The sequence below is a fragment of the Nycticebus coucang genome, chromosome 11 (assembly GCF_027406575.1).
Source record: "Nycticebus coucang isolate mNycCou1 chromosome 11, mNycCou1.pri, whole genome shotgun sequence".
NCBI classification, from domain to species: domain Eukaryota; kingdom Metazoa; phylum Chordata; class Mammalia; order Primates; family Lorisidae; genus Nycticebus; species Nycticebus coucang.
This window is the reverse complement of record NC_069790.1, coordinates 105165643-105190811: the sequence shown is the minus strand read 5'-3', so window position 1 is coordinate 105190811 and position 25169 is coordinate 105165643. Positions and strand designations below refer to the sequence as shown.

At 39.1% G+C, this 25169-nt stretch overlaps 1 protein-coding gene across 1 annotated transcript in view; it reads right to left on the bottom strand.

The window, feature by feature from the left end:
• The window catches only part of EXOC4 (exocyst complex component 4), an 849353-nt gene that overhangs the window by 117704 nt on the left and 706480 nt on the right, over nt 1-25169 (bottom strand). The window contains exon 14 of the mRNA XM_053608803.1: nt 21213-21391. Coding sequence (XP_053464778.1) covers nt 21213-21391 — 179 coding nt within the window. The remainder of the gene's footprint in view (nt 1-21212; nt 21392-25169) is intronic.

The following is a 25169-nucleotide window of genomic DNA, read 5'->3' as shown; positions in this document are numbered from 1 at the left end:
GAAAGAAATATGAACTACATCTGGTCTCTAATTACTAATTTACACAATTTCACTACTGGGTATATAGGCAGAAGAACTGAATGCAGAAACTTGAAAAGATTTGTACACTGCGTTCACAGCAGCATTACTCACAACAGCCAGAGGGTGAGAGCAACCTTAGCATCCATCACTGGGTAAATGAGAAGCCAGAATATGGTATATCTATGCCTTAGAATACTATGCAGCCTGATTAAGGAAGGAAATACGGACATATCCACAATATGGGTGAACCCTGAAAGGTCAACTACTGTATTATTCCACTTATATGGCATACCTAGGGTAGTCAATTCATAGAGACAGGGAGCAGAGTGAAGGTTTCCTGGGGCTCGAGGGAGTAAGAGAGTATGAGGGCTTATTGTTTAATGAACATAGAGTTTCACTTTGGGAAGAAGAAAAAAGTTCTGCCGATAGAGGATGGTGATGGTGATGGCTGCACAACAATGTGAATGTACTTAATGCCACTGAACTGTACATTTAAAAATGGTTAAAATTATAATAAAAAGAAGAATACTAACTTCTATTCCCAGCCCATGCCCCTAAAACCCTGGCAAAATTGGGACTACTGAACTCCGTTAGGTGTTTCAGTACCCCAGAGGCGGCATAGGAGTGGTCAAAGCCAGCCTGATCATTTGTTACGTCTGTGGAGCAGGCCCAGCTGAAGCCTGTGCAGATCTTCCCTAGAGCTATGCATAAGCCCATTCAACACCACAGAATCCTTCGATGTTAAAGGTCCAAGAGCTCCAGAGCTGCTACGGGATCTGGCATTAGACAGTTTGCCACTTTTGTTAGTTTTTACAAAGCAACAAAGCAGGAGCTTCTTCATTTCCATGTCCCCTGTGTCACGGATGTACAAGTTTACAGAGAAAGTCATTTAATGAGAGCTGGAGGTTTAACCTTAAGTTTGCCTCACTCATTATGGCCCTGAATAAATACAGCTTTACCCTGTGCCTAAGTTCCCAGGCCATGCAAATTTTGGAAGGCTGTTAAACTTAAGAGCTCAATCTGATTTCAAATGCAATATATTAAAGATCCCTTGGCAATGAAATTAAAATTTCAAGCAGAATGGCCCAGCTATCCACAGGAAGGATAGGGGGAAATAAACAGGAGGCAGACCTGGGATTTCACAGTGACTACCACTGTGAGCAAATATTGGCAGAGTCAGAAATACAATAAAAAGAAGAATACTAACCTCTATTCCCAGCCCATGCCCCTAAAACCCCTAAAAACCTTTCTCTGTAAGTCAGAAAAATGAGAGTCAGAAATACAATCTTCTTAGGATGATGACAGGAGCTTTAAAAAGGAGAACTAGCAGAAGAAAGCAAGCCATGTAGTGAGTGGTCACTGTTTGCTAGTCCCAGGATCAGGTGTGGTGTGTACATCAGTTGACTTGACCCTGCAAACAATCCTATGAGGAATTCATGATGCAGATGCTGCCCCCAGCAGAGTCCAGGACAAGCCTCTACTCCATTGTGGTATGCTGGGGCTGAGGAATAAATAAAGGAGGGGCGTAACAGATACGGAGTTTGTCTCCATGTTCCATGGGTGGGGCTGGGTCAAGGGAGAGAGAGTCCCAGCATGGTGTTAAGTAAAACACCTCTCCCCACTTATTTTGTGGGAATGGGGGCTGGAGGGAAGGGTTCCTGGCCACTGGAGAAACTTATGGCAGCCATCTGTCTGCTGGTGACCCCTGCTTGGCTTCCCAGAGAGAGGCAGAAACAGTGGCATATGCAGAATTCCTTCGTGGGGGTGTTTCTCCAGCACACTTCCAAGATTTCTGTAAAAAGCTAAAAGGCTGTTGGCTTGAACAAATGCGTTAATTGGGCTTGTGGTACCACCAAACAAATAATACGATGGTAGGTTTTTAGTCACATTCTCTCTTTTAGAAGCAGACAGGATGAGCTTCTCCTGTCTCCAGGGGAACTTTGAGCAAATATTTTTCCTCATCAAGCCAATTCTAAAGGACACCCCTTCTTATTAGTGTTTGAAGACAAACTCCAGGGTTATTTCTGTTTGAAGATTATAACAATAATCCATAAATCTTAGAACATTTTGCTGAGAGTTTTGAGTACACTCTTTTTCAGTATTCTGAAAATCTTGTCATCAAACTTCCTGAAGTTCTGTTACATATTTCCCTAAAAACTGAGAGAGACCATCTTGGACAGAACAGACAGACTCAGTAGGCTTAAAGAATGTTCCCAGTGACAGGAGATGGGTAGCCCTTTTACTCTGTTCCTCTTTTCAGGCCCTCAGACCCAAATCTTCCAGGGTTTCCCACTGTAAGAAGAGATTTGGTCTTAACTGAAAGAGGGTTATTCTGTGAGCTCATGAGATAAAATCTGGAATAAAAGATAAACGCCTAAAAGCATGCACTCTAGATCAGGTCCAAAGCTTGGGCAAAGAATATAGATCTTTTAAAATCCTTTTGGAACCAGAGGCAGTAGAATTTCTTCACACTTAAAATAGTTAAAATTCTCAGTAATGAACTATAGATAGAAAGAGATGTTTCACCTGGCATGTCTCCTCCAGGTGTCAGGCTAATGACTTTATCATCTTGCTTTTCAGGGAGCTTCCCATATAAAGACAGTCTATATTTACAGAGAGAGCCACTTACATCGCTTCTCACTACTTTACTGCGGTTCTGTAATACAGTAATTCTGATAATACTTCCCTTGCTTTGTCTTCCAACCACATCAGGCTTTATAACACCTCATCTTTACAAGGCACTGTGTGTTTTAGCAGAATGGGAGGGGGGGTTCCAAAGAGATATAGAATACACATATATTGGAAAATAGAAGGAATAAGAAAGAAGAGTGGAAAACCCCAACTGCAATTAAAATGCAATAGGCCTCCACTGCACGTCCCCATGCTAGTTAATACAGACATTTCCAATAACTTTAATCTTTAAGTGGTGATTGTTGAAAAAAGAAATCAAGTTTGCGTTTCTTAAAAGACAAGAGGGAAGAAAATGACATGTCATATCTGACTGGTTTGGAAATATAAAATCCAATTCTGAAGAAGCAGAGATAAGAAAGTGTGGTGGAGGTGCCATCAGCTTAGCAAACACTAAATAATGAACAATGCAGAGACTGTCCAGCCCGATAAAATACTCTATTAGAGGGACTGTTTTTAAATAAGTGATAATTGTGGCACATCCACTGTGAAAGGTTATTGAATTTTTATCTGTAGCAAGAAGCTTTTGACAGACTTGCTGAAAAGTCACCTACAAATAGGACCTTCTTCTGATGAATTTGACCAAAGGGGTTTTCCAGTATGTAACATCTTTCTGACATTTATGGGATTTCTGCTTCCTTGAAAATCTGATCAGATATTCTTGGTTTCTAGAAAGACACTTATGTTTTTCATCAGTTTTACAGAAAAGTCTTCATTATTCTCCCTCTCACAAAAATTGGATTAAGATGTTAATTAATAGCTCCAGTCAAATCCGCGCAGGATTCGATGACCAGAACTCCAAGATGTTAGTGCACAGCATAACCTGCTATTAACAAGCCACACTGGGCCTTGGACCCCTGCACCTGGTACAGACCTGTACCTCGTGTGAAGGAAGTTTTCTACATTTGTATTGTATAATCTACAATGTTTAATACAAATTACAATATTGAATTTAAGATAACGAAAGAACCTTTCTCTGAATACATGACTCCCAAATTTAGTTCCAAAGTAGGCCCTTTGGGGCAGGAGGTACAGCTTTTATACCTTGGCTTCTTAAAATTAATGTCAAGATCACTTCCCCCGACTCCTTTTAAAGTACATTCAATGCCATTTCTACAGGGACACAGCACTGCATTCATCTTACCGCTGTCCTTTATAGGGAGAGAGACAAAAAACAGCATTGTCTCCGTGGGGGAAACAAAGGCAGGCTGCCTTGGTGTTCTCATATCTCTGTCGCTAATAACTTATAATAGGTGGTTATGTTGTTTTTCCAGACACTCTGGTCTGTACTCTGAGAATAGGCAGGTGTAGTCTAGGACATTTTCGTTGCTGACTAATTTTGACCTTGGTAACTGGCCAAACTTCTGTATTTGATAATCATGCTTCGTAAAACCGAGAAAATAAGGGCTGGCCTGTCAACTACAGCTTGAGGCAGGGATAAGGGATTAAGAATTAATGAGTACAAAGGTCCTTGAAAGTATGACATGGAATCTCGATGTTGAAGGCTATTATCATCATTCTGGTATCCTCTGGGAGTGCTACATGTACAGACATGGCACAGCCCGCCCCTTCGCTGCACTTTCCTGGGCGGCAGTCTGGAAAAGTCTTTATGCACTATTAATAAGAAAGCTGTCTGAGAAAGCACATGCAGTTTACAGTGAAAACTTTTTTTTTTAATTCATTCCCACTAAGTGGTGGAAGGTTTTTCCATGAAACCATGGTTTCCCCATCAGGCTTTGTCTCTCCTTAGCCACTGCCTTTGGGAGCAGACCTAAACTTAGTTGCACGTGTGAAGAAACGAAGAGATACACTCTTTCTCTAGTGAGGAGTTTATTAAGTCACAATGTCACACTGGTTGTGGGCTTATCTCAAGTTTTAAAGTACCCAGCTGTCTAAGGGTTTTTCTAGGTAAGAGCCTAGAAGATGGAATAGTGTAATCGGTGCCTTCAGGTACAATCTTCCTTGGAAGACGTGTTCGTCTGCGGTCAGTCAGCGCCCCCTCCCCGTGTCCTGTCTAAGTCTGCTGCCACAGCAGCCCTTCTTCCTTACTGCTGTTGAGTGTATTGGTTCAGGCTCCAGTAATCCTCCACTTCCATCACTTTCTCCTGCTGGCTATGTAATTTCTGCAGGCCATTTTACAGCCCTCTCTTGCTTTCCAACTTCTTCTGCAGAGATTTTCACATGTATTTCTTCTTCCTATATTCATTTTATAGTTTTGCTTGAAGATACAATCGTTAAGCTGGCAGCTTCTGGCCACCACACATAAGCATCCATGATATTATCATATTTTAATAAAATATTTCCCTTATGGATAAAAATGTTAGCACTTTCAAAGAAACAGCCACATAATTCTTTATGGGCAGATACTTAGGACTCCATAATTACATTGAAAACGCTCACAGCACCAGCCTTCTGTAGCTCCACAATTGATAATCACCTCCTTACGGAAGGAGCTAGGATGCTGCTTTCTTTTTTTTTATATACATTTATTTATTTTTTTTATTAAATCATAGCTGAGTACATTAGTATGATCATGGGGCACCATACACTTGGTTCATAGACCGTTTGACACATTTTCATCACACTAGTTAACATAGCTTTCGTGGCATTTTCTTAGTTATTTTGCTAAGACCTTTACATTCCACATTTACTAGGATTCACATATACCCTTGTAAGATGCACCACAGGTGTAATCCCATTAATCCCCCTCCCTCCCTCCCTCCCCCCTCCCTCCCCTCCCTTTCCCCCTTCTCCCTATTCTTAGGTTGTAACTGGCTTATAGCTTTCATGTGGAGGTCCTACATTAGTTTCATAATAAGGGTGAGTACATTGGGTACTTTTTCTTCCATTCTTGAGACACTTTACTAAGAAGAACATATTCCAGCTCCATCCATGTAAACATGAAAGAGGTAAAGTCTCCATCTTTTTTTAAGGCTGCATAATATTCCATGGTGTACATATACAATTTATTAATCCATTCGTGGATCGATGGGCACTTGGGCTTTTTCCATGACTTAGCAATTATGAATAGGGCTGCAATAAATATTCTGGTACAAATATCTTTGTTATGATGTGATTTTTGGTCTTCTGGGTATATGCCCAGTAGAGGGATTACAGGATTGAATGGCAGATCTATTTTTAGATCTCTAAGTGTTCTCCATATCTCTTTCCAAAAGGAATGTATTAATTTGCATTCCCACCAGCAGTGCAAAAGTGTTCCCTTTTCTCCACATCCGCACCAACATCTCTGGTCTTGGGATTTTGTGATGTAGGCTAGTCTCATTGGAGTTAGATGATATCTCAAAGTAGTTTTGATTTGCATTTCTCTGATGATTAAAGATTATGAGCATTTTTTCATATGTCTGAAGGCCGTGCGCCTGTCTTCTTCAGAGAAGTTTCTCTTCAAGTCCCTTGCCCAGCCTGCGATGGGATCCCTTGTTCTTTTCTTGCTAATGCGTTTGAGTTCTCTGGATGCTGCTTTCTAATCAGCACTTGGCAAAACATGATGAACTCTATGGTTGACCAGCTGTTAACAGAAGGGAACTGTGTTTGGATATGGAATGATTTTCAATAATAGCTGAGACCTCTTTTCATACTTCTGAGGAACAAAAAGGTGCCCTTTACAAATTCAACCCTGGCCTCTTAGACGGGCACTTATAGGCTCTCAGAAGTCCATTCTTAGACACATTCCTATGACCTCAGATACGTTTGGCAACTCTGGCGGAGTAAGATGTGTGATTTACTAGAAGTGATTCAGGAGCACAGATATTAACAAAGTTTTGAAAACAATCATACAACTTGAGATAAAAGAGAAGCCTGAGGAGGCAGGAGGAGTGTGGATACCCACTACAATGAATGAGCATTCTAGGGACGAGATTCATGGTAGGACACCCAGAAACCCCATATTGAGTACCCACTGTGTGTCAGACACCGCTAAGAAGTCTAAGTTCATCATCTCATTTAATGGTTACATCAACCCAGTGAATCAACTCAGTAAACATGTATCATTATTTCTGTTTAGCTCATGAGAAGAATTATTAGCCCTCAGAAGGGCTAAATAATTTCCCCATGGTGATACATTTATTTGCTTGATTTGTCCTCAAGTGTGTCTGACTTCTAAGGCAAATTTGTAATACATACCTCCTAAATTAAGGGGGAAGAATGAGAAAGATTCCATGAATTAAAAAGAAAACAAGGTCTTCAGTGATACCACCCTGAATGCACTTAATCTCATCTAAAAGGAATAAAAGAATGTGTGTGGGAGGCCAAATCAACTGTGTTTTGGGAGCCACAGGAGAGCATTCTATGAGAGCAAAGGGAATAATAGAGTAGAAGCCTGTCAAAAAGAGAATAACCTATGTATACCAACATTTAAAATGCACTCAAAGGAAGGGAACATGAGGTACCCCACTGGGGTCAGCATGGGTGATAACCAACAGTAACAATCACAGTGTGTAGTACATCAATATGGAGATGGAGGTAGAGAGGTTCAGGTGGTATTCCTCAGAAAACAAAAGAACAAGCAGCATGTATATTCCTAGTGAAAACAAGGGTTTCAGAAGAATCCTAAGAGTAATTCGGTGAACACCCTTAGCACACTGGCTTTCTATACAATTCTTTCTTCGGTATGATAAATTTCAGTGAGTTTGCAAATATCAACAGAATACGATTACAGCTGAAAATGAACAAAACTGAATCATCATAATTTATCAGTTGGTGTTTTTTTTCCTACAAAAAGTGATTAGTTGTAACATTGGTTGTGCCAGGGAAATATATTTGGACATTATTTTTGAAAGAGAGAAAGGCTCAGACAGAGGTACAAGTAGTCAACAAAATCAAAACAAATTTAGAGTTGGACAGTGAGTGGGAAGCTCCTAACAAAATGCACAAAATGCGATATCAATGATAACTGAATTGTCTTAGTTAACAGCATGACCATGAAATCAACCAATGACAATGAATTTGGAAGGTATCATCAATGAAAGAAGAAGAAGAATGATAGTAATGAAGCCACAGAATGGGAGTCAGGTTAAGAAAATGACAATAACTAGTCCAAAACAGGACGAATGGCATAGAAAGCCTAACCACAGGAAGATGATTAGAGAAACTAAACACGCAAGGCAGGCTGAGCAACAGTGATGAGGAGCTGTCTGATAGCAGTCAACAAATATTTGAAACTTGTAAATACCGGAGTGGGAAAGGAATTACCACGCAGAGAGTTCTAATTAAATAGAATCAAATAAAATTATGACAAGGAAAACTCTGGCTTAATGGTTTGACAAAAGCAAAGCTGCAACAGGACAGTTTCCCATGAGATCTTGGGTAGGGAAACTTTTATTCTCATTTGTGCCAAGGCAAAAAAACAGCCTGGGGGGGTTTTATTTTTTAATTTTTATTTTTAATTTACCACTAAGGCACAAAAAGCCCATGATAGTGAGCTCTAGCATAGGATAATTCACATTCCACAGTATGCAATGCATAAAAACATCCTGGTAAACTGCATACCATATACCTGGGGGACAGGAGTAGCCAGATCCCTAAACCTCTATTTTCAATAATATATTCGAACGGTAAGCAGTCCACATTCACTCAATTGGTTTGGCAATTTCAGCCTTCTCTGTGAAGAAAAACATGAACTCCTTGTGCCCTTCTCATTTAGCTGCCTGGAAAAGCGTAAGAGGAATGTTTTTATTTTTAATCAGATTTGGGCAACAGTTGAGCTAACTAACAACTGTGAAGCAGAAGTGGGCTGTTGTCCTAACTCTGGCATAGACACAAATTTCGGTATCTCTGTGCCTGGTGTTCTTGTCCATAAAATGGGAAATCATGTTAATCCCCAGCTTCCGAGAATAGAAGAACTGGCAAAATAACCACAAAGCATTTCCCAAATACAGAGAGTGACAGAAATTGAAGAAGAAATTTTTAGGGGCTCTAAATCGGTGGTTCTCAACTCTGGCTGTTGAAATTGCTTAGGGAGAGTTAAAAGCATAGGCGATTCTGATATGAGACAAGGTTGAGAATCACTCCTTCAGTGGTTCTCAGACTGTGATTGGATTGGTTTGGGGTGCAGCCTGATGCCCACACTGTACCGTGGAACAATTACATCAAAATATCTTGGAGTGGGGCTCAGCATTGGTATTTTTAAGTTCTGCAATTGATTATAACTGATGTGCAGTCAATTTTGAGAAGTACTACTCCAAAAGGACATGTCTCAAGAAGCAAGTTACACTTACAAATCAGTTAACATTGCACATTAAAGCTTAATGATGACAAAGAAACCAAGAAAGTAATCCCATTTATGAAAGCTGGAATATCTAGGAATAAACTTAACCAAAGAAGTAAAAGATCTCTATAATCAAACTATAAAACATTGATGAAGGAAATTGAAAAGGACACAAAAAGTGTGAAGATATTCCATTCTCATGGATTGGAAAAATCAGTAATGTTAAAATGTCCATAATATCCCAAACAAATCTGTAGATTCATTGCCATCCCCATCAAGATACATCTTCACAGAAATAAAAAAAAGTCTTCAAATTTATGTGGAATCCAGAATCTTTTCTGGATTCACAAAAAATCCAGAATAGCCAAAGCCATCCTGAGCAAAACTGGAGGAATCACATTCCCTGAATTCAAATTACACTACAGAGCTATAGTAGCCAAAACAGGATAGTACTAGCATAAAAAGAGATACATAGACCAATGGAACAGAATAGATAACCCAGAACTTAAATTTACACATCTATAGTAAACTTATCTTTGACAAAGGTGCCAAGAAGATACAGCAGAGAAAAGAAAGTCTCTTCATTAAATGGTATGGGGAGACCTAGATAGGCATATGTGGAAGAATGAAACTAAATCCTTATCTCCTGCCATACACAAAAATTAAATCAAAATGGATTAAAAACTTAAATCTAAGACCTGAAATGTTGAAACTACCAAAAGAAAACAATGGGGAAATGCTTCAGGACATTGGTCTGGGCAAAGACTTCTTGACTTCCAAAGCACAGGAAACCAAAGCAAAATTGGACAAATGGGATCATGTCAAGCTAAAAGGTTTCTACACAGCAAAGGAAACAACAAAGAAACAAGACAACCCACAGAATGAGAGAAAATATTTTCAAAATATCCATCTGCGAAGGGTTTAATAAATAGAACATATAAGGAGCTCAACAACTCAAAAGGAAAAAAATCAAATAACTCAATTTCAAAAACGAGCAAAGGATCTGAATAGATATTTCTCAAAAGAAGATGTCCAAATGGCCAACAGGTATATGAAAAAAGGCTCAGTATCATTAATCATCAGAAAAATGCAAATAAAAACAACGAGATATTCACTACAGTTAAAATGGCTTTTATCAAAAAGGCAATAAAAAATACTGTTGAAGATGTGGAGAAAGGAGAACCCTTGTACACTGTAGATGGGAATGTAAATTAGTACAACCATTATAGAGAACAGTACTGTGGTTCCTCAAAAAGCTAAAAATAGATCTACTCTATGACTCAGCAATCTCACTGCTGGTATATATCCAAAGGAAAGGAATTCAGTATACTGAAAAGATAATCTGTACTTCCATGTTTATTGCAGCACTATTCACAATAGCCAAGATAGGGAATCAACCTAAGTGTCCAGCAATGAATGAATGGATAAAGATATTATGGTACAAGTATACAATGGAATATCGTATAGCCAACAAAATCCTGCCATTTGTAACAACATGGATAGAACTTGAAAACATTATGTTAAATTAAGTAAACCAAGCACAGAACGACAAACTCCACCTGTTCTTACTTATATGTGGGAGCTAAATATTAAAAACAATTGATCTGGAGACTGAGTTTGAATGATGGTTATAAGAGGCTGGAAAGACTAGCAGGGAGGTGGTAAACAAAGTTGGGATGGTTAATGGGTACAAAAATATAGTTAGATAGTTGGATAGAATGAACAATATTTGATAGCACAACAAAGTGACTAAAATCAACAATAAGTTGTTAGGGTATATTTCAAAATAATCAAAAAAGTAGAATTAGAATGTTCTTTCTTTTTTTTTTTATTGTTGGGGATTCATTGAGGGTACAATAAGCCAGGTTACACTGATTGCATTTGTTAGGTAAAGTCCCTCTTGCAATCATGTCTTGCCCCCAGAAGGTGTGACACACACCAAGGCTCCACCCCCTCCCTCCTTCCCTCTCTCTGCTTTTCCTCCCCACCCCATGACCTTAATTGTCGTTAATTGTCCTCATATCAAAATTGAGTACATAGGATTCATGCTTCTCCATTCTTCTGATGCTTTACTAAGAATAATGTCTTCCAATTCCATCTAGGTTAATACGAAGGATGTAAAGTCTCCATTTTTTTTAATAGCTGAATAGTATTCCATGGTATACATATACCACAGCTTGTTAATCCATTCCTGGGTTGGTGGGCATTTAGGCTGTTTCCACATTTTGGCGATTGTAAATTGAGCTGCAATAAACAGTCTAGTACAAGTGTCCTTATGATAAAAGGATTTTTTTCCTTCTGGATAGATGCCCAGGAATGGGATTGCAGGATCAAATGGGAGGTCTAGCTTGAGTGCTTTGAGGTTTCTCCATACTTCCTTCCAGAAAGGTTGTACTAGTTTGCAGTCCCACCAGCAGTGTAAAAGTGTTCCCTTCTCTCCACATCCACGCCAGCATCTGCAGTTTTGAGATTTTGTGATGTGGGCCATTCTCGCTGGGGTTAGATGGTTTTGATTTGCATTTCTCTAATAGAGAGGGATGATGAAGATTTTTTCATATGTTTGTTAGCCATTCGTCTGTCTTCTTTAGAGTAGGTTGTATTCATGTCTCTTGCCCATTGATATATGGGATTGTTGGCTTTTTTCTTGTGGATTAATTTGAGTTCTCTATAGATCCTAGTTATCAAGCTTTTGTCTGATTCAAAATATGCAAGTATCCTTTCCCATTGTGTAGGTTGTCTATTTGCTTTGGTTGTTGTCTCCTTAGCTGTACAGAAGCTTTTCAGTTTAATGAAGTCTCATTTGTTTATTTTTGTTGTTGTTGCAATTGCCATGGCAATCTTCTTTGTGAAGTCTTTCCCCAGGCCAATATCTTCCACTGTTTTTCCTATGCTTTCTTTGAGGATTTTTATTATTTCATGCCTTACATTTAAGTCCTTTATCCATCTTGAATCAATTTTTGTGAGTGGGGAAAGGTGTGGGTCCAGTTTCAGTCTTTTACATGTGGATATCCAGTTCTCCCAACACCATTTATTGAGTCTTTCCCCCGGGGTATGTTCTTGTTTGGTTTATCGAAGATTAGGTGGTTGTAAGATGTTAGTTTCATTTCTTGGTTTTCTATTCAATTCCAAGTGTCTATGTCTCTATTTTTGTGCCAGTACCATGCTGTCTTGACCACTATGGCTTTGTAGTATAGCCTAAAATCTGGTATGCTGATGCCCCCAGCTTTATTTTTATTACTAAGAACTGTCTTAGGTGTACGGGTTTTTTCTGGTTCCATACAAAATGCAGAATTATTTTTTCCAAATCTTGAGTACGATGTTGGTATTTTAATAGGAATGGCATTGAATAGGTAGATTGCTTTGGGAAGTATATACATTTTTAACAATGTTGATTCTTCCCATCCATGAGCATGGTATGTTCTTCCATTTGTTAATATCCTCTGCTATTTCCTTTCTGAGGATTCCATAATTTTCTTTATAGAAGTCCTTCACCTCCTTCATTAGGTATATTCCTAGGTATTTCATTTTCTTTGAAACTATGGTGAAGGGAGTTGTGTCCTTAATTAGCTTCTCCTCTTGACTGTTATTGGCATATACAAAGGCTACTGACTTGTGGACATTGATTTTATATCCTGAAACATTACTGTATTTTTCAATGATTTCTAGGAGTCTTGTGGTTGAGTCTTTGGGATTCTCTAAGTATAAGATCATGTCGTCAGCAAAGAGGGAGAGTTTGACCTCCTCTGCTCCCATTTGGATTCCCTTTATTTCCTTGTCTTGCCTAATTGGATCAGGCTAGAACTTCCAGCACTGTGGTGAATAGTAAAGGTGACAGAGGACAACCTTGTTTGGTTCCAGTTCTAAGAGGAAAAGCTTTCAGTTTTACTGCATTCTGTAAAATATTAGCTGTGGGGTTGTGATAGATAGCTTCAATCAGTTTTAGAAATGTGCCACCTATGCCTATACTCTTCAGTGTTCTAATTAGAAAAGGATGCTGGATTTTATCGAATGCTTTTTCTGCATCTATTGAGAGGATCATTTGATCTTTATTTTTGCCTCTGTTAATACGGTGGATAACGTTTACAGACTTGCATAAAACCAGCCTTGCATCCCTGGGATGAAACCTACTTGATCATGATGTATGACTTTTTTGATGTTAAGTTGTAATCTATTGGCTAGGATTTTGTTGCGAATTTTTGCATCTATATTCATGAGTGAAATTAGTCTGAAATTCTCCTTTTTGGTTGGGTCTTTTCCTGGTTTTGGTATCAGGGTGGTGTTCGTTTCATAGAATGTGTTGGGGAAGATTCCTTCTTCCTCAATTTTTTGGAATAATTTCTACAGTACAGGAATAACCTCTTCCTTGAGAATTAGAATGTTCAAAAAAATGAGAAATACCTAAGGTAATGGATACCCTACCTACCCTGATTTGACTAATTCACATTGTATGTATGTATCAAAACATTATATGCATCCTATAAATATATACTACAATTATGTATCCATAATCATTGAAAATAAAAAGTTTTAGAGATAAAAGAGGGGTTAACAATAAGGATTTATTTTTAATGAATAAAATTCAGTTGATTCTTTTAATCTCAGCATAGCTTTGTTTGAAATTAACATAGCTGTGTACTTTATTAAGGATTGTTCAGCACATGTGGAAACCACATGGCTGCTGGCCCTAATCAAGTGGCTTAGGGTAGAAAACACAGCTTCTCCCATATAGAGTATTTTAGACCCATAAAAGTAGAATGTATATCAATTTATAATTGTTTAAGGTGGACAACCATTTCTTTTGGCAAGTATTCAACTTGCCCAAACATTGGGCTTAGTGTAGACACATCCATCATGTCAAAAAATGGTACTAGAAAAAAAAAAAAAAACAGAAAAAAGCTATTTGTGTTGGGTAAGTGGAGTGTCGATCTAGATTTGGGAGGAACTGCCTAAAGAGGCCTATACAAGTTGGAGGACAAAACCCAATCCCAGAACATTGTCAGTGAGAAGTTATGTTGATAGCATGTACCCTTGATAGGATTCGGTGATGAGAATGGCACCTTACCTCTGTTGTTTTCCTTGCCAAAACCCATAAACCCAGTCTAATTGTGAAAAGACAGAAGACATACCTGTATTGAAGGACATTCTAAAAATACCCAACCAGAATTCTTCTAAAATATTAAAGTCATCCAGAGAAAGAGAAAGTCCAGGAAAATCTAAAGAGACAGAATGACTAAATGTAATGTGATACATCTGGATGGGGTTGTAGAACAGAAAAAGGACATTGGAGAAAAGCTAAGAAAATTTGAACAAAACACAGATTTTAGTTAATAATACTATACATACCAACACTAGCTCATTAGTTACGATGAACGCACCACACTAATGTAAGAGTTAACAATAGGGGAACCTGGGAGAAAGATGTAAGGGAATTCTCTGTACTGCTCCATATCTTTGCAACATTATACTAAATCTCAAAATATTATAAAATAAAATTTGTATTAAAGAAAATCAATTGGAGGAGCCTTATGAGGGATACATTAGCATTCTTCCACAAATTGAAGAGTAGTATTATGTTACTATAGCTAGAATCTTTGAGAAGCATGAAAAAAAAAAAAAAAACAAGAGGGTACACATGATTTAGAGGCTAGACAAATAAAGCAATTATCCACGTTTTGATATAACTAGATAGACATTTCAAGTATGTTTCAAAGGCTACGATTATGGACTGGCATTATTATTATTTTTTTATTTCAGATTGATGAGAGTACAAATGTTTAGGTTACATTGTTCTCATTTCTGAGATGAAGTTCCAAGTTATAGTTGAGCTCTTCACCCAGGGGACATGCTGAACACCCTCACATTGTGCACATTAGGTGAGATCCCACCAATCATCCTCCCATCCCACCTCCTCCCTAGATTATACTTATGTTTTTCTTTTACGTGGGCATGTAGTTGCTTATATATCGGTTTCCTATTAGCTTTGAGTACGTTGGATACTTTCCCCCCCATGGTTGTGATACTTTACTAAGAAGAATGTGTTTCAGGTCCATCCAGGTAAATACAAAAATGTAAAGTTTCCATCTTTTTTATGGCTGAATAGTAGTACTCTATGGTATACATATACCACAGTTTGCTAATCCATTCATTGGTTGATGACCACTTGGGTTGATTCCACGCCTTGACATTTGTGAAATGAGCTGCAATAAACATTCTAGTGAAAATGTCCTTGGAGTAAAGTGATTTTCTTCTTTGGGGTAGATACCTAGCAATGGGATTGCAGCTCAAATTGCAAGGTCAATTTTATTTCTTTAAGAATTCTCCATACTTCATTCCACAGAGGCTGTATTAGTTTGCAATCCCACCAGCAGTGCAAAAGTGTTCTCTTCTCTCCACACCCATGCCAACATCTGCAGATTTGGAATTTTTGATGTGGGCTAATCTCACGGGAGTTAGGTGATATCTCATGGTGGTTTTGATTTGCATTTGTCTGATGATAAGGGATGATGAGCATTTTTTCACGTGTTTGTTGGCCATTCATCTGTCATTTTCAAAGAACTTTCTGTTCAGGTCTCTTGCCCCCTTATAAATGGGATTTTTTGCTATTTTCTTGTTGATTAATTTGAGTCCTTTGAAGAATCCAGTTATCAGTCCTCTGTCAGATTTGTAGCATACAAATATCTTCTCCCATTCCGAAGCTGTCTGTCTGCTTTAGTTGTAGTACCCTTTGCTGTGCAGAAGCTTTTTAGCTCGATCATGTCCAATTTAGTTATTTTTAGTGTTGCTGCAATTGCTGAGGGGTCTTCTTCATAAAATCTTTTCCCAGGCCAATTTTGTCAAGAGTTTTCCTGATACTTTCTTCTAGAATTTTTATTGTGTCATATCTTAAATGTTAATCTTTTATCCAATGAGAGTTAGTTTTTGTCACTGGTGAGAGGTACAGATCCGATTTCAGTCTTCTACATGTGGCTAATCAGTTCTCTCAGCACCATTCATTAAATAGGGATTTTTTTCCCCAGTGTAGGTTTTAGTTTTGTTTCTCAAAGATCAGGTGGCGATAGGTAGCTGGGTTCATCTCTGGGTTCTCTATTCTGTTCCATACCTGGTCTCTATTCTTGGGGGCTGACATTATTTTAAAACTTTATTAATGACCTATGTGATTGCCCAGCAGAACTTTCTGTGATGATAGACACATTCAGTACCTGCAATGCCACTGAGCATTTGAGATGTGGGGAGTATGACAGAGGAAGGAAATTCTTAATTTTAATTAATTGAAATTTAAATAACCACACAAAGCTAATGGCTACTGTAAATGACATTACAATATCTAGAACATAACACATAGCATGATAACAAGACAGATGGAGTTTTTAACTTAAAAAATACTTATAGAACTAAAATAGAGAGTGACAAATTAGTGAAATGTTTTACTGCAACTAAGATGAAATTCAACGTGCCATAATCCTATAGATTTAAAGCACAGAACTTCTGTTTATGCACAAGAAAATGATCAGAAATAATCAAGGGTCAACATTAGCATTAACGTGCTTCTATCAAAATAAAATATGACCACCCTACTGGAATGGTTTTGTATAAATATGGCTTGTAAGGTCTAGCTAGTGGCTCTAACCAAAGTAGTAGAAAAAAATTAAACTGGGAATTTGAAGACTTGCTCTATCCCAGTTTGGCCCAGACATGAAGTATAATCATCACTCTGAGGCCTTAATTTCCTCATGTGTAAAATAACTTGAGTTAGATCAGATGATTTCCAAGATCTCTAGCAATAATAGGGAAAAAAGTATATAAATAATTATATAACTAATGCTGCAATTCCAAAATCAATTCCAGTAAGCAAAATTATGAGATTTAGCTGCATAAGAGATTAGAGGAATGTATAATTTTGTGTTTGCTCAGACTGTAAAAGACTAGGGTATAACTCCCATTTTTCATTATTCACTTACGTGGGCTAAGCAGGAACTTTAGCAATGGGAACTGAGTGAGCTGAGGGTTGATTCACCCCGTGTCAGAATGGGAACTACGTGACCTGCGGGTGGATATGCCCAGTGTCAAAAACACCTCCTCCAAGGCCCACATTCACAAAAGCCAAGGGCCAAATCCTCATGTAAGACAGTGCACTCGGGCCTGATCTGGCCTCCTAATCCTACTAGATTCAGGTGCCCCTGACTCAGAGACTGGGATTTTTAGGGACAAAAAACTTTAAAATCCAGAAATGGAAAGGTATAGGTCTAGGAAAATGTTTTCAGATAAAGTATTTTATGGAGAAAACAGTAACCATTTAATTTCCAAAGAGAGTGCAAAAGAAGAAAGAGGTTTATACTGATGCATGGGGGCTTTAATAGGAAAAAAAAAAAAAAAAAAGAGATGGCTTCCTGGATGGGAGTAAGGAGCCGAATATATAATCAAGGGAGTTGCAGAATCTCTAATCCTAGAGGTTTTTCCAGAATCCAAGAAAGAGAGAAGTGCCTCCCTAAGGAAGCAGAGCAGACAAAATAAGCCCTTCAACTTCCTTCCTGTTCTATATAGTCTTATTTTTAAAAACAAACCTTCCTTAAAACAAAAGGGTGAGATAAAAAAGAAAGTCATTCATGTTAAAGGCAGAATATAATCTAACAAGTTTTAGGTAGGTCATATTTTGTTCTGAGAATTTTCTTGAGCATAAAAATTTCAGAGTCTTTATAAATAAAGATTCTTACAAACAGGGCGGCGCCTGTGGCTCAGTCGGTAGGGCGCCGGCCCCATATACCGAGGGTGGCGGGTTCAAACCCGGCCCCGGCCAAACTGCAACCAAAAAATAGCCGGGTGTTGTGGCGGGCGCCTGTAGTCCCAGCTACTCGGGAGCCTGAGGCAAGAGAATCCCTTAAGCCCAGGAGTTGGAGATTGCTGTGAGCTGTGTGAGGCCACGGCACTCCACCGAGGGCCATAAAGTGAGACTCTGTCCCTACAAAAAAAAAAAAAAAAAGATTCTTACAAACAGGAGGTAATACAAAAAGCAGGTGTTTCGTACCTTTGCTGCCAGGTTGAAATTGTGGTCAATAGGGAATATATGTCTAGACTTGGATTCTGAATGCCCAGTGCTAAATACGATCCTGCTCAACTTCCTCGCACTGAGAGCACGTCTGTTACAGCAGGTCCTTAAGTCCTGACCTCTTCTAGAGGTAGGAGTGGGAGAGTGAGACTGGGGTAGAGAGGGGGGAAAGACAGGGAAGCAGGTGCATAAACACATCTGTGACCTAGAACAGCTTGTGAACCTCTGGATCTAGCCTCTCCTGAAGCCCTTTGGCTTATCAGTTTTAGGAGTCAATGTATTCTTTTTCCTTTAAAAGTCTGTGACTTTCAACTAAAAGAATCTTAAGTAGAACAGGTGGAAGGAAGGTTGAGGGAGAGAATATCAGAAGAGATGGAACAGGAACCACAGACTGTGGTAGGACAAAAGTAAGAGTAGTACCTATGGTGTAGTGCGAGCTAGAAGAGCTGAGTAGACCATTTTTTGTGTAAGGTGCTAAAGTAACAATTAGACAAATACTAAAAGAGATGGGAAAATTACCTTTGAAAAAATCATCAATTCTAATCTCCTGGACAATGTCTGGCCAACTACGCCCTGCCAGTAAAATGCAATATTTTCCTCCGGATAACACAAAATGTTTCAGGTGGTTGAGAAGCCTGCTCTACTGTCTAAAGAGATATTTTACTATGAAAACGATTTTCTGCAAACCTCTGCCACTCCATGACATTAATAGGTTTTTAAGTTTAATACAACATGACATTTACCATACCAAACAGTTAATAGGATGTAGAACAAGAAATCAACCTAAAATCTTCTTATCTTAATTTCTTCCCATCCCACAAAGCATTTTTTTTATGCTATCCAATCTCTAGATTTGGAAACACTTTTGTTGTGGTAATCATTTGGTTCACTTTTCAGAAGATAGTTTTTGGCCAGGGCTGGGCTTGAACCCGCCACCTCTGGCATATGGGGCCAGCACCCTACTCCTTTGAGCCACAGGCGCCAGCCACTTTTCAGAAGATAATAAAGATCTGTCCCTTATTCCCTTTCTAGAGTCGCAATGACATGGAGCATAAAGTAACCCATTATCAGAGAATCCCCTACTTTGTTCAAATTATAAACATCCATGGGCATCTCTCCTGGAAATTCAAAGAGCCAGAAAGACTAGGAGAGCGGGGCCTGTTAGCAGCAGAAACCAGTTTGCTTGATGCTTTGTTTTAGCAAAGACACTGTAAGTAGTGATTACACTTCACCTGGGTTTTGCACTGATTGTCAAAATGCTGACAATCACTTAAATTACTCACTGGGTGGAATAATCACCCTGAAAGGAACTGAGAGGGTACAACTTATGTTATAAAATGGAACTGAGCACATGAGACAAAGTATTAATGGGTGTGGTAGAAGAGATCTTTGTCAGAATGCGAAAGATGATTAAAGACATAAATTAGGCATCAACTGTACTGGGTAGTGACATGAACACAACAGCTAAATTGGGCAATTAGGAAGTTAAGCATAATACGGAGTGCATCTTTCTCCTTTGGAAAACAGGTGAGCCTGTGTGTCCCGCTCAGCGGCTTGCTACAGGGGTCATGTACTATATTGTGCAGCCCTTTTAGAATGGACAGAATAGAAACCTAGATTTTGTGTCATTAGAAGTAAGACACTGCATTCATAAACACTTCATATTAGACACTGGGGTGCCACCAAACAAGAGGGCCCCTTCTAAACATCACTCATGCATTTGTAAAAGTCAGAAGAAAACCAGGAAAAGAGGGCTCTGGTCCCTTTTCAGAGCTATTCATTTTGCAATTAGCAAAGAGAAAATTAGCTCCTTCTGACTTTTTTTTTTTTTGGGGGGGGTGGAGGAGGCAGCAGAGTGGGAGATAAAATGGATAAATTAAACTACTGCTTATAAAAGAATTGCCTTGATTTTATGGGATTAGAAACATGAAGGGGTCTTTTAAGGATACCTACTTACTCAGAATCTGCTCGAATGCAGTACTGTGCCCAAACTATCCTTAATTGGTGGGTACATTTTCTATTCTTATAGAGTTCTGAAAATAAACATGTATAATTTCATCATCAGATAAAAATATTTTAAATAAAAGGTATAAAAATAAAGGTGTAAATAAATAGGAACATATTTAAAAGATTCCTAAAGCAGATTATCTGATCTCCCTCTGAAGCCCACTCCTCTGGTTTTTACTTCCCATTGGTCCTAGGGAAAGCAACACAGTCATTGTGAGACCACATGTGTCCGAGCATAGTGAGCATCCAAGGAAACACTTAGACTCTTGCTATGGGGCCTGTTTTCAGGGAATAATTTACTCCTGTGAATCCATCCACACTTTTTCCTTCTTCAGGCTGGAAATATGGTTAGTCAAGTAATAATACATTTCCAAGTAACAGTGATAATAAATAATGCACTCTGAAGTTCACAGTCCAAATGATGTGCTTTCTTTCTCGTAATTGTCTAACAGTTAACCCTAATAGGAAATTCAGAACTGATACGGCTTCTTCTTCATCTTTTGCTTTTTCTTTCTTGTTTCCATCCCTCCATTCATACATCTAAATCTCTCTTTTCCTTTATTCTTTCTTCACATCCTTTCTTCTTTGCCTCTATTTTAATTGCTACACATACTCCTAAAGTCATGCTTTAGGGAGTTATTTTATAGTTATTAAAATTTATGTGTCCAAAGTTTTCAAACTATTTTTCTCTGAGTCGTTACCCTTGGTAGAAAGGTTTTCCTTTCTTATTTTATATTCTGTTCCTTAATTTCCTTGCCATCTGTAATTGTTATCTCTCGGCCATCTCTTCTCCAGGATAATTGCTGTCCTCGTTGTCTCTATTTTCCAGCACCTTAATCATTTCTGTGACTCTAATACAAAGGTTAGCTTTATATCAAGTTACAATGAGAACATAAGCTATGCTGAGCCCTGAGCTCTGAGACAGTTTCTGCCTAACAAAAGGTATTTCTCTTTGAACCTACACAGAGGTTCAATCTGACATGGTTTTATGTTTCTAAGGTTAAATATCAAGCGTATTAACATGGCCTTTCTTGGCGTCCCACACCCCAAACAGGGAAACTGAGATTAGTTCCTTTCCCAGAATTACAAAGTAGGAGAGCACAACACAAACAGAATTCTAATGTGGATCTCCTGAGAGTTTGGGACATGCACCCATGGGGTGAGAGGTATGCACACTCACGATTCAGATGAAATCACTCAATTGTCCCCACAATGGCTGCCCTTACTCACTCTGAGATGCAGAAAGATTGGAGAAAGCGGACTTGGTTCGAGCTGCCAACCATTCCAGGCTTTCATGCATGTTGGCCAAAGCTTTGAGGTCACTGACGTCGCAGAGGATGTCTTGTGGAGGGATTAACTTATCACCCAGGTTCCCAATAAGAACTTCAGACTCCTTGCCAAAGGCTGCCCTGGAAAACAAATCATAAACACATTCAGCGTATAGCATGGGAAATGCAGGACTGGGTAACACTTCCTAAGGAACACCTAGCTAGCACCAGGACCGATTTCATCCCTACTTTAGAGCAGGTTCTTTTTCCTAGGTTTAATCTGGTGAGAAAACTATTCACATGCCTGCATGACTTATTCTGGTGGGAGCAAAAAATTCTTAGAAGAAGCAATAAGTTGTATCTTCAACCAGAACCAGCATGAGCCTGACGGTAACAGTGACAGTCGCTGGGGACAGCCTTCATGCTGCACTCTTGTTGGCTTTTTCCCTTGCCTTTTCTCCTGCTATGGAAGTTGATGATCAGTTTAGTGTGTTATTAAACACGTGAATGGTTTGAAGTTTATTGTGATAAAAATAAAATAAGGTTAATCTAGCAGCTGGAAAACACACTATTTTAAAATGTTCAAAAGCAAAGAGGAGTTAGCCTCTTTAAAGAAACAGGCTACGGCTGAGATGGTCAGCAGAGGCTTGGTTATTCATTCATTCATTTCCTTGTTTAGAGCAAGTGATCTATAAGCATTAAGGCACTCAGCATCCAGAAACAGAAATCAATAAAAATCAATGCTGGGATCCTTTTACTGACTGGAAAAATATAATCGTGTGGGTTCCATACAGAGCTCGAAATGGTTTTTTTTTTTGGGGTTGAAAAATCAAATTCCCTGGGGTTGCGAAAGAAGGAGCTGGATGGGACCCTGAGACAACAGGGCACAGCTACTGCAGAGACGGAGACATGGAGGCTCAGAACATTAACTGTTCTGCCTATATGACACGTGATTGGCAAGGGAAGGCTGCCTTATTTCCGTAGCTCTCTTTCTTTTAAAAAGAAAAATAAAGAGAGCCAAAATGAGAAAATAAAGAGAGCCAAAATGAGAAAAGATGACTGAGAATGTTAGGGAAAAACATCATGTATTTCCAGGAAAGTTACACATAGGTGGATAAGCAGAGCTGATGCTGGAAGAGGTTGGAACAGGCACTTGGAGAGTTTTCTTTAAGCCCTGAGGCTTTTAAAACTCAAAACACCTTAAGTGAGAAACACCAAGGGCTTTATTTAAGTAGAATAAGCCATATGAAGTCTCAAGCATGCAGAAATTAATAAGAGTTGACACATCAGAAAGATGCTTAGTTGACACAGAGACATTAGTGTCCAACATAACAGATGCTCCATGTTGAAAGAAATGATTGTTGTAATTAAATCCTTATTGAAAATGTTTATGCTACTAAGAAATGACTCATGATTAGCCTTCTTATGTCAACAGAGGGTTATCTTTTTTGAAGGAAAAGCCAAAATGAATTGACTGGTTTGGGTAGGTTGTGGCTACAGAGCCCTGGACTAGCACATGGAACTTGGGTGTGCATACCAGTCTCGGGGTCTTATAAAAGGTCTTAGAAAGGGATGGGGTCCAAAAATCCTGCATTTGTAACTAGTTTCCAGGTAGTGCCCAGGATTGCTTGTCTGAGAAGCGTGCTTTCCTTGGGCAGCAAGCGTTGGAGCACAGGCTTCGAAGTCAGATAGACCTGGGTTTGAATCCTGAATTGCCAACTAACTTGTGGTGTGATGCTGCTGAACTTCCCGAAACACTGCATACGCTACCTAGGGGGAACAGTACGGACCTTACATAAAGTAATGTAAGGTGCAGAGGGTTTAGAACAGATGATTTAAAAAACTTTTTAATGGGAAAATTTCAACAATTGAAAAGGAGAGGGAGGAGTCTAACAAACCCCCACATATCTCTCTTCCAGCTGCAACTATTAGCAACTCATAAGCAGTCTTATTATTTCGTCCATCTGTATCAACCCCCTCCCACCTTATTTGAAGCACATCATTCAGGTGATGCTTTTAATTGCATGACAGTGTGTGAAACTGGGTAAAAGCTAATACGCTGGGGTTATTATTCTGAGAAAACCAGTTTACTTAGCATGAACACAGGGCATGTGATGATGAATAAATTTAAATACATTAGAATGAGCAGGAGGAAATAAATTAGGTCTCAAGGGCTAGTTTTACAAATGGAACTTGGTAACACCAAAGCGCAAGCCACTGTCTCACATGGTCCAGACTTTTATCAGAATCTTCAAGACCTAAGTTACTATATAAATCACAGGTTGCCTACCTAATATCCATTATCCCGTGGTTTCTTGGTACAAAGACCCTGATATTTGGGGGGTCAGCAATGTGCCCAACTTAAAATGAAACAAAACAAAAAACCCCGCTAAATTTCCCTGCACCTCCTGTGTATGTGGTGGTCAGTGAAATGTAAACTGAAATCTGTAGATGGGCTTCCAGAAACCTCTCCCAAGCAAGCTCATTCGGCAGGGCCCTCTTTTGCCCTTCCTGTTTGGAATGAGCCGTGGCAACTGAGGCTGTAGTAGCGCTTCTCAAACATCTAGTGGCCTTGAGTATGGAAGCCCGAGCTGAGAATAATGGAGCCCAGAGACACAGGGGCTCTGGTGCACTGACATCTTCACAGAGCTGCGATGCGGTCCCAGACAGTATGCTTCTGGGCCTCATGTCATAGCAGAGATACTCAAACCCTACTTGGATAAGCCACTGCTAGTTCAAGTTGCTGTTACTAACTGCTAAATGCAATTTCTAACTGACACAATTATCTAATTAGCATACGTGATGTCATCCTCAGAAAACTTTCTCTGAATTTAGACATCACTGAAAATCTGTTACTGGGAAAAGCAAAACAAGGTCTCCTCCATGGTTTGAGCCGAGAAGACATTTATAATATTTTCCCCTGGCTGTCTTTCAGGTAGGTTGTAAATATTCAGTTTTCTTAATCTGCCCTTGTATATCAACTCTTCCAACCCCTTAGTCATTTTTGATAGATACAACACGAAAAATGCCTCTATGCTGGGTCGTTAAGAAGCAACAAGGGAGGCAAACAGCTTTGAGAACCAGGCTTGGAGGCATTTTTATGCATTTGGGTGTAACCTTGGGTGGCAAGTGACAACCCAGACAAATGTATTTACGTGGACAAATGCATTTACGTGGAAGTTGGATCTGCCTGAGTGGGGATGCTGGGCCCTGGACAGGACTGCGCTGCGCTTCCAGTCCCAGACGCTGACCCTGTTTCCCTTTGCTGAACCTCCTCAGACAGGAGAGCGATAGACTGAGAAATACGAACTGCCCCGTGTTGAACCCAGAGCAGACATCTCATTTGACAGGAATCCATAATCACCCCCTCACAACCTGAAAAGAGCACAGAAACCATGACGTGCAGAATGAGAGACTGACAGCTATCACCATGTCCCACCCAAAAAGCATTCCTGCCAGGATTTGCGTGTGTCAAAGAGCTGGTAGAAGGTTTTCATGTCTGAGGATAACCGTAAAAGGATGCCGTTAGCTGCTTGACTACAATTTTCTTTCTAAAGCCTCTGATTTATTAAATTATAATATATCCAGCATAGAAAACTATGAAATTATTAGAAATTATATAGCATAGAAAAATGTTTGCTATAGCTTATTTTTAGCCATGATATATAGTTGATTAAATCACAACACTAGAATATATGTACCAGACGATATTAAATAAAAAATAATCAAATAGATGAAATGAACAACGATTGGATATCTGTATACCAATATGTTAATTGAATTGTGACTGGATCAGGCTTTGTGCTTTTCTGGACTTCCCACATTTTCTCCAGAAAACATGGTTCCTTTTTAATTTGATAATTACAAAGTGGATGGGAGGAGAGCTGGAAATCCCACAAAAAGGAGAAAACTGGAGGAC